Source organism: Rhagoletis zephyria, unplaced genomic scaffold (assembly GCF_001687245.7).
Source record: "Rhagoletis zephyria isolate East Lansing unplaced genomic scaffold, Rhagoletis_zephyria_1.1 Rzeph_scaffold_02481, whole genome shotgun sequence".
Lineage (NCBI taxonomy): Eukaryota > Metazoa > Arthropoda > Insecta > Diptera > Tephritidae > Rhagoletis > Rhagoletis zephyria.
In genome coordinates this window covers 35,674-46,290 of record NW_016159565.1, presented here as the reverse complement: position 1 = coordinate 46,290, position 10,617 = coordinate 35,674, and the positions used below count along the sequence as shown (strand labels likewise).

Genomic DNA, 10,617 nt, shown 5'->3' with positions numbered 1-10,617 from the left:
CACCGAAAAGCATCATGCATTTCAAAGTTTGATTTACAAATACTCAACACAATAGGTTTAAAATGTCTCGTGAGTCTTGAAGGAATACAAAAATTTATCTCACTCAGTAAAAAGGGACTACTGACCATCCCGTTCATTAATTTAATTAAAAAAAGAACACCAAGCATCTCTCTACGACTCTGAAGCGTCGGCAAATCTATAAGCTTCAGGCGATCCTTGTAGGGTCGGAGATTTTTAGACGAGTCCCAACATAAATTTTTGAGGGCAAATAACAGGAACTGTTTCTGCACTGATTTGAGCCTGTCTCTATGAATTTGATAACTAGGATTCCATACTATAGATGCATACTCCAAAATCGGTCTAACTAGAGAGGTAAAGAGAACTTTAGTGACATAAGGATCGTTGAGCTCCTTGGCCCAGCGCTTAAGAAAAGCCAACAATCCTCTAGCCCTAATCACGCAGGAGTTTTATCTTTGCTTGGACCTGGTTTTAATGTGGTTTCAAAACCAACACTTAATTCTAATTCGGCTGCGTTTCATAGGCCGAAAGGCGGTTTAAAAATTCGCGGCTTTTCAAGTTTCACGAATTTTGAGCTACACATTCCTTATAAGATTTACGTAGTATGCCATTAAAAAAGTCCCTAAAAATATATGGCTTAATTTGCAAAAAAAAAATATCTGAGTTTGAGAAATTGTCTCGAGGTCCCCACATAAATCTGTATATCTTGTAACAGTACGTTATGTAAATTAAATAAAAATACCATTATTATAGCGGAAGGATCGCTTTTTCAAGTTAGTCTATTTTGAATGTTTCCAATTTCGAAAAAAATATAAAAAAATTACACTTTGCTATATATAAGTAACCAAATTTGGACAACAAAACAATTCGTCTCTCGTTTTTTGAAATATATGTATATGTGGTAATTACCACTACATTTCAATGCAAATTTTACTCCATTTCTTCTTTTGATGCTCATAGACATTTGTATCTAGTATGTATTTACAAATAGCATACGAAAACTATTTTTTGCCGGAACAATATGACCTTCACTTTTGTTATCTAATTTATGCATATATTTGTATTTTATTTTTAATTTACATATTAAACCCATTAAAATGTTATGAAAGTAGTAATAACCATAACCTATTTTTTTTTTTAATTTAAGCTCTTTTTCATTTTTGTTTTGCTCTTTTCCTTACTGCTGGCCCAACGGCCACCTACGCCGTACCTTTTCTGCCATTTTTTATATATTAATTACCTTTTAAAGAAATTACATAATTTTACCTGCACGCAATCATTTTGTTATGTCTCTGCAGTCAAAACCCGGCATTATCAGCATCAACAGTCTGCGCTAAACTCCGCAGTGACCTCAATCATTAGCTGAGTCAGACAATGACCTCTTTAGCCACTGGTGCACCATGTTTTGATTTTCTCTTTGTTTATTTTTCTCGAATACTATACATAGAAATGAATTTGGCCGGATTTCGATAACTATCCATTCCTTTGCTATTTCCAGCTATGGGTTTATACAGATAAATTACAAAATTTGTCAAAAAGGAAATTTACATTGCAATCTTGATACCATATTTAGAAATTTTATTGCTTCACTACTTCGGTTTAGTATTTGTCATATGAACTAATCAAAACGAAAAAAATAATAGTCCAAATATTTAATAGTGGCTTCATAAATATTATCATCTAACTCATATAACTGAGCTAGGACGTTTTCAACTACATACATATATTGCGTCAATTTTTTACTAAAAAATTTTCCTTATTATTTTTTCGTGCTCACACTTCACACTTTCTCTTTTCTCTTTCTCCTTCACAGTTTTGTGCCTTCGGTACGCTCTCCCTCCTCACACTTGTTGCCGGCAAGGCGCTCATCGACCAACAAGCCGCCGAATCGCAAGCGAGCAGCGTCACCGTCGCCCAGCAACGCATCGGCTGGGATCACGATGCTCACCACGAAGTACATGAAGTGCATGATCATCATCATGAGCACCATGAGCACCACCACGATCCGGGCTTTTGGAAGAAGAAAGTCACTTGGAAGGAAGGTTGGAAAAAGATTTGGAAACCAGCGAAAAAACAAATTTGGAATCCATCGTGGAAGCAAATTTGGAAGCCCATCTGGGTGCCGGTTAAGGTGCCCGCCTGGAAGGATATAAAAGTGCCGGCGTGGAAGCAAGTGTGGAAGCCAGTATGGAAGGAGATACAAGTACCCGCATGGAAAGAGATACAAGTACCGGATTGGAAGAAGATTTGGAAACCCATATGGGTGCCGACGAAGGTGCCAGCATGGAAGGATATACAAGTGCCGGCGTGGAAGCAAATTTGGGTGCCCGTCTGGAAAGAAATACAGGTGCCGGCATGGAAGGAGATACAAGTGCCCGACTGGAAGCAATACTGGACGCCTGAGTGGATCAAAGTGGGCATACCTGGTGAAAAGTATTTGGGTAAAGATCCCGAAGGCTGGGAATACACAAGTCACGATTTGTGGAAGAAGAAGCTGATATGGAAATCGCATTGGAAGAAAATTTGGAAGCCAGCGAAGAAGCAAATTTGGGTGCCCAGCAAGAAATTGGAATGGAAGGCAGATTGGAAGCAAATTTGGAAACCGGCGAAGAAACAAATCTGGGTGGACGACAAAAAATTGGAATGGAAGGAAGCGTGGAAACAAATCTGGAAGCCAGCCAAGAAGCTCGTTTGGATACCCGACAAGAAACTCGAATGGAAAGAGTCGTGGGTGCAAATTTGGAAGCCGGCGAAGAAACAAATCTGGGTTGAGGACAAAAAACTCGAATGGAAAGAAGCGTGGAAACAAATTTGGGTGCCAGGTTGGAAGGAAATTTGGGTGCCCGCTTGGAAGAAGATCTGGCGGCCGGTGATCATATCCGAGTGGTTCCCCACGCCCGATCATCATCACGAGCATCATCACGAACATGCGGAGCACGGCTGGGATCGCAAGGATGCGCAGGGAGAGGGCGCCAATAAGTTGGTGTGGAAACGCGACGAGAAAGCGACTCAGCTGAAACCAGTCGCCACAGCTGATTTTCGGACAGCAAAATCAGCTGAAGTGAAGGCATCCCCTGCAGTGGGTACACAGCCCGTAGCAGCAACAGCAGCGCATGGCCAAGGCTTCAAGTTTCCGGGCGCGTAGATGAGTGGAGAATTTCTTGAGCAACACAGCCATTTTGATATGTGAATTACCTGCAAGCACGCTTCCTCTCAAACACGCAAAGCAGCATTTATTTGCAGATATACATACATAAATATATGTTAGGCTTCGATGCAAGTACAGTCATGCATACTTTTTGAAAGCATCACACTCCGCCACTTCATTTACACGCGCATTGCTTTTTGTACTCGTAATTGTAAATATGTATTCCAGTCGTTAGTTTTTAAGTCACTGCACAAATCATAACGAATGTGTAAAATTTATTTAAATTCATTTAGTTTTAGTGCGCTACTCTACTACCACCCATTGGAGAGTTATTCTTCCAGTTTTCGCTGCTATCAAAATCGGCCTTCTTCACACATTTCGTATAATTTAAATTAAATTATTTATGCCACAACAACCATAAGAAGTAAATATAAATAAGTAATTTATATTTAAGTTGTTACAGTTAACTAATTATGTTTGATTAGTTTTAAGTTAGTGGCAACGTTGTTGTAAGATCCAATGAAAAAATAAAGTAAAGTTTTTTTTTTATACCAAAATCCATACTAAAATTTAAATGTGTTTCATTCTTAATATTAGGAGACTATTGGACTAGCATAGATAAAGTATTGCTACCTTCACTCACACTCACTACACCAGAGACCTCGGTTAGAACCAGAGTAGCCGTGACGCAAGAAACCAGCTTTGACGAGGCCGTCTTGTTCCATCCCTGACTTCGTGTGAAGGGCACAAAAGTGAAACCCGCCCTCTCCGGCCCAACTCCCTTCATAATTTAAGCTCTACCTGGACATCCGTCACCAAAGTGGCCATACTTTGGGCAAGTTATTTTAGGCTGGCTACGCAGTAGTCATTTGGGTGCATAGCGTTATCAGGAAATCTACGAATGATTTTGGCGAAGCGAACGGTTTGGCGGAGCGAATTAAAGGGCAGGGAAGGCATTAAAAGTGTTCGCGATGCAAAGAACTTCCACAAGCTGGTAAAAAAGAACACTCTTAATGCATATGTAAGTTGCGTCCGCCAATCCATTCGCTTCGTGATAATACCTGACTATAAGGGATTTGTTTAATAAATGACTATAAGGGATTGTAGTCGAAAGTTCAAGCCTTAATTTAAGCCTAAGTGGAAGGTTCTTTCACCTTTTGTTTCTTTGCTAGAGTTTTACAAATATTACAAAAACGCGATTTTTTGACACTTTGATCTCGTTTTTCTCAAAACCTGCAGCTGATGAAAGCTGTAAGTCTATCAAAAATAGCTTTAACTTTTTTCGAACCAAATTTTTTTTACATTTTTTTTTTTTGCCTGAGTAATCGTTAAATTCAGATTTTCATTTTATTTTTAAGTCCTATATAATCCAAAATAAAATAAATCTGAAAATAACGGTGTTGCGGTATGAACGAAGAAACAAATATCATTAAATAACGGTTCAATTTTATCGGACAATTTTTAATTCCATTTTAATGGTTAAATTATGATTTTTATTGTGAAGGATATAGCCGTTGCGATCTCTATTTTACATTAATCCAGAAAAGATTCACGATCAATTAGAAAATGTTAACATTTTTCCGAATTTTATTTTATTTTTAATTTCATACATATCCCATAGGAATCATTTTAAAAACACTAAACTAATTTCCATGAATAAATTATATATATAAATACTTAATTTTCGTACACATACATATGTATGTATATCCAAATAAATATCGAAAAGTTTAAACTCTTAAACCATCCTCTTTGGTTCGCATTTTCTCTGTTCCACATTCTTCTCTAACACTATTCAACAGCAACTTCACGCACATGCGTACGCTTGATGCCTTTCTTCCATCCACTGCTACCGCTGCTACTGCCGCTATAAATAGAGCCATGACTACTGCCACTGTTTGCTCCACCCCACTCGCTGTAGCTCTTAGCCGAACGCAGACCACTGCTGCTGCTACTCCCCGGTGAGCTGCCGCTACTACTACTCCAGTCGCTGCTGCTCGAACTGTCGATGACGCCATCCTTACGCGCCTCCCAACCTGGTGGCACTTTTGGCAATGGCACCCATTCATTTTGCACCAATGGACTCCATACTTTCTTCCAAACGGGCACATAGATCGCTTTCGATCGCCAATATTTCACCCAACGTGACTTCCATTTGACATTGCGTTTCCAGAAACCATCTGCGGAGGGATCAGCGCTGGCGGTGTGTTTTACGCTGTGGAGTGTGAATGATAAAAGAAAGAGAAAAAATATTAAAGAGATCAGTGATCACTGATCAGTTGTGGTATCTGGTAGGTGAATGCATATAAATAGTTATCTACTTTTAGGCGCTACATCAATTTGCTACTCACACCGTTGTTTGTGAAGAAGAAAGTGCAGTGCAAACTGTGCTGAGCAGTAATATAAAGCTGATGACGAATAGTGGGCATAGATGTGATGTTAGCTACGAAATATGAATGAAATACCTATTTTAGTAATTTATTTTAAAGTGTAAGTGCTAATTGCAGATGCAGTCATTTAAAGATTTTGTAAAAAGAAAAAAATTTGAGTCTTATAATAATAAGGTCAAGTAGTTAAATTAAAATTATTGTTGCAGAGTTTTAATAACATTCGTACTGTAATTGTTTGTGCGGGGACAGTTTGAATTTTTCATCAGGTAAATTTAAATGAAACACTGCTCCTGTCAACATATATCTTTTATTAGGTTACTGCCAAACTGACAGGTCATTGAAAGTAGACAAGCTCGTGAATTTCCACGAAAATGCAAGGGCATTTCTTACTTCATCCAACATCTGTTTCAAACCTCAAGAAATGGCATTACGTGACGAACTTAGCTTTCGTTTTGAGGTGAAGTTATAAAAATCAAATGCTCCCCAATGAAAAAACACATGGTATGAATATTGTCTTAAACCCTGCGCCTAAAACTATGATGCATAGCATCCTTGTTACCTTTTCGGTAGGTCGTGACAATGACAATGTGAGGTTAGAAAAATCCTGATGTGATGATGCAAAACGGACTTCAGATTCGGGCTCAGCGCATCAAAATACATGGAGGTAGTGTATTCCTACTTGTCCTGGTAATTTATTTATTTTATACGGGACGCCAAATGTTCTGTATTTCTTTTAATGTCCTGTATTTGTCCCGTATTCGATGTTTCGACACCTTAACAGACCATTAAAATGGCGTGCCTATGAACGAGTTTTAAGTAATGTTGGTATACGAAAGTAATTTTTTCCATAAACAGTTGTTATTTTCTAATCTGAATGGCTCTGATTCGAATCAAGGAATACATACAGTCACCAAAATAGAAATAAGGACTCGACATTTTAGTAAGCTTTGGCTATTTTTCCTTATTTTATTTAATGTTTATTTATTTTATGAAAGAAAAGCTCCTTTCCTAACAAAAACCATATAATATCAAATTTCCAACTTTGTGCAAAAAAATATAAAAGTGAATTCTGCAACGTTTCACCAAAATTTCAAATTTTTTAATTAGAATCTTCAGAAAAAATTTGGTTTGCAGTTTTGTAACTAAACTAACTAAAAATTGAATATAATAAAGCGTGAGTGGAAAGTGTTGCTCATTTGCTTCTCTTTCAAAAAAAAAGGTCGAACATACTTACTTTGTATGAAAAAAATGCGTAACACCGTCAACAAATCAATAAAATTGCCAAAAATTAATGGTAAACCTTACCGCCTTAAATTTAACGAATTTTTTTAACAAGTCTACAAATTTGTGATATTTCTAAACGGATACTATTTCAAGGCTAATACATCTAGGATCATTGAAGACGGCTTTAAGATCTGTAAGCTATTGTGGAAAAAATTTTAAAAATTATTTTTTGTCCCGTATTCGGCTCCCATTAATATGGTCACCGTAGGTATTCCTGGCAAAAGTACATGACTCCCTTTTTTTTGGCACACACACACAAAAAACGTGTCGGGATTCGGGGATCAGACTCTCCTTTCTACACTATTTTGATGCGCTGAACACGAAAGTCTGTTTTACTTTATAGCCGCCGGATTTTTTTCTAACCACAAAAACCGTGCCTGTCAAATAATATCCGCCATGTTTTTTTGAGGTTAGGAAAAAATCCTGACGAGATGGAGGAAAACGTCCGGGGGTATGGTATTCCTGTCAAAAGTAAATGGCCCTTTTTTGTGGGGTATATTTTTATTCTTGTTTACCTGAGAAAAATCATTATTATGGTTAAGGAATTCAAATTATCTGAATGAAAGGCGAATCTTATAATTTTCTTCAAAGACGATTTTAACAAAATTTACTAACATTAAAGACACGGAGTCAAATGCTGGATTGCCAATAGGCATTAAATGGCAAATATGACAAATGACAAAGTTGGGCATTAAAAGATTATCTTGTCGTTATGTGAAAAAATAGTCATTGAATCCATTTCCCAATGTTGGGCATTAAAAATATTAGTTTCATTGCGTTTAAAAAAAAATAGTCCTATGTCTGTTTCTAATGCCGAATTTCCACTAGGCATTAAAATTACAAAAAAATTGTACCATTTAAAAAATGTCATGTGGAAGTGAACTGAATCACTATTTTTTATCTTAAGGGCAAGAATATTTTTTAATTCTTTGTCATTACAATTTTTACCATTTAATGCCTAGTGGAAAACCGGCATAATTAAGAAATATTTTTAGATTTTCAAAACATTTTGAAAACTTTCGTGAGTTTGAGATATAAAAGGAAATTTCTTGGGACTTTTTTAGGGATTTGATGAATTATGAGAATTAATACCTTCGGCAAATAATGGGAAACCTCCGAGTGTGTTCCTACCTTGAAAATCCTTCTAATAAAAACCATCAGCCATTCGGAGGCGGCGTAAGAGTGCAGGTCCCTCTATTTGTAAAATATTGGGGAATATTCTTGTTTTCGTACGAATCGAAAATTTCGATTTTTTTCATCACTTTTCTATACATAAATTTCCAATTTTCGAATCCTACGAAACCAAGAATATGCCCTATTAACACTAATAAATTAAGGCAAATTTAAATTTTTTCTCACTTTGCATACATCTTTTTGTTGGAATATTTTTTGTAAGCATAACTTTCGACTCACTCACTTTTAGTTCCATTTTGAGAAGTTCCCTAACTAAAATATAATACTATTTTTCACTTTTACTTTGGATCCAAACATTGAGCACCACGTGGGATGGATCACTTCACACTTCAAAGTTTCATATTACTGTAAAACACCGGCGCTTTCATTCCGCCCATTAAATACTTCTTCCGATTGCTGGGGGCTGAATTCGTTCAAATTTAAAGATAGATTAAAATACGTATGTAAGTGCATACGTATGTACAATAAAAATTCGGTAATTTGCATTATTACGTACATAGCTTACTAGCAGCAGCACATCCCTGCATACGATTACTTGCCCGGCTACGCATGCGCACACGTTAGTTGTTTGCAAGACTGGTTTTTGCTATCGGTATTGCATTGGACGACAATCAATTAATATGTACTTCATGAGGGCGCCCGCTGAAATTATAAATTCTATTCAAGTCATAAGCGGGGCGACAAGCACAAGCAGCAACATGTGTTAGTGAAACAAACTGTGAAGCGGTACATAATCACGATAGACATACAAGGGACACATTTTCTGCATTTTACATCCGCAATTTTTACGACTCAAGCCCACTGTGCCGACTTCAACTTTTTTATTTTACTACCTCAATGGGTAAGTATTCGTAGCACAAATCCATAGCGCTGAATTTAATATTTACTGTGACGAATTTAAACAAAATCTTTTAAATTGCAATTCATGTGGCGTGCGGAATGTGCCGTTGTTTGAGTGTTTTTAAACAATTAAGTAAAGCAAATTGATTTTTGGGTTTTAATTTAACGCACAAATCTTATGTAATCGTAAGTAAAAGAAATAAAAACACAGCGTATTGTGGGGAGAAAAAGGGAATTTGAAAAAGTGTTGGCAATTTATGCATAGATAGACTAGCGTGGTATCCATCAAGTGGCTCCTAAAACACCTCTGCGAGATCGCTCTCGCATTCAGCAGTCGATATCGATTGGCAAATATCTACTACATACATATGTATGTATGTAACTTCTAGTCATTTGAATAGCTCACCCTTTTTAGCAGCTGTAAATCCGATTTTCAACTTTTATACAAATTAAAAAATTAATAGTCAACAAAGGGGTGACCAGCAGTCAATAAGTTAATACTTTTAAAAAAACTTCCGGTGTGCAGTTTTATAGTCCACCGAAATCGGCACACATTTAACGAAGCTATAGGCTGTGCAACATTTGTTGCTGCTGCAAACTCCGTGCAACAAAGTTGCTAGCAAAATGCAGCTGACACCATTCATCCAGCAACATTGCAGCAGAGATGGGTGAATCAACATTTTTCCACATTTATTTCTTTAATAAAATCGCCGATGTGATAAATTTAAAGAAATCAAATACTTCAGTGAAGCCAGAGTTAAATTAAAATCACAAATATTTAAGCAAAAGTGTCTGATCTCCGTTGCAGCTTCAGTGTATCACTTTCTTTAAAGCGCTTCAAAAGCGTTCAAATGAAAAGCAACATTATTTTTATTATTTGTAAATCGTTTTATTTATTTTATTTTATCGTTAAATATGAGTTTTATAATTTTTTTCAATGCAATTTTGTTCTTTTTACGCTTAACATTTCCACGTGAGTGCATGCATCATATATATTTAATAAGTATGTATGTATGAAGTATGTATGTATGTATGTATATAAATAAGTATCTTAAAAAACCTATTTTATTTCGCAACGCAATTAATTATTAAAACTGCCAACATACATACATATATCAAGAGTATAGCGTTGCGCTTACAAACAACAAAAAAGCCTATAACAAAAAAGTAACAATGCTAATGGCATGCGACTACACACAGCTTTCATCCTTTATAATGCATATACATAGTATGTAAACATGTATGTAGGTATGTATTTGCAATAAAAACGCATTAAATCGTAGTGAGTATGTATAAATATACGTTATGTAGATAGTTTATAATAATTTTAATAAATCATTCGATATATTTATGCATTTATGAGTGCTTATAGAAAGTATGTACGTAGATAATAGTGCGCATAAATTTTGATTTCAATTACTGATTACATTTATTGCATAGAGTATTTAAACAATGGTTACGATTTTCGTAATTTTTACCGAGTATACACGATTCATTAATTTATATAGGTCCTTTCAATGTATGCACGGCTGTTTGTGTGTTTATATGGAACTAGCGATTTACATGTAGGTATACATACACATACTACGAGTAGTTATGCATTGGAACAAATTGTTTAGGCTTCTTTGCACAGAATTTAAAGCTAAGGTTAAAGTATTTCTACTACACATTACAGCATTACGCACATATAAATTTATATATAAGTCTAACAATTATTTTTGTATAAAACTAATATGTATGTCT

General features: G+C 36.0%; 2 protein-coding genes across 2 annotated transcripts in view; one reads left to right on the top strand and one right to left on the bottom strand.

The window, feature by feature from the left end:
* Positions 1-3,563, top strand: part of LOC108366985 (uncharacterized) — a 13,630-nt gene extending 10,067 nt beyond the window's left edge. Inside the window, exon 2 of the mRNA XM_017621501.1 lies at positions 1,832-3,563. Coding sequence (XP_017476990.1) covers positions 1,832-3,163 — 1,332 coding nt within the window. The 3' untranslated portion in view covers positions 3,164-3,563. The remainder of the gene's footprint in view (positions 1-1,831) is intronic.
* Positions 3,564-4,957: 1,394 nt separating this feature from the next.
* LOC108366986 (uncharacterized) lies at positions 4,958-8,291 on the bottom strand. Its single transcript, XM_017621502.1, has 3 exons — positions 8,258-8,291; positions 5,518-5,609; positions 4,958-5,381 (listed from the first exon to the last, which is right to left on the bottom strand). The coding sequence occupies exons 1-3, from the start codon at positions 8,267-8,269 to the stop codon at positions 4,958-4,960; spliced, it is 528 nt and encodes a 175-aa protein (XP_017476991.1). The 5' UTR covers positions 8,270-8,291.
* Positions 8,292-10,617: the final 2,326 nt, after the last annotated feature.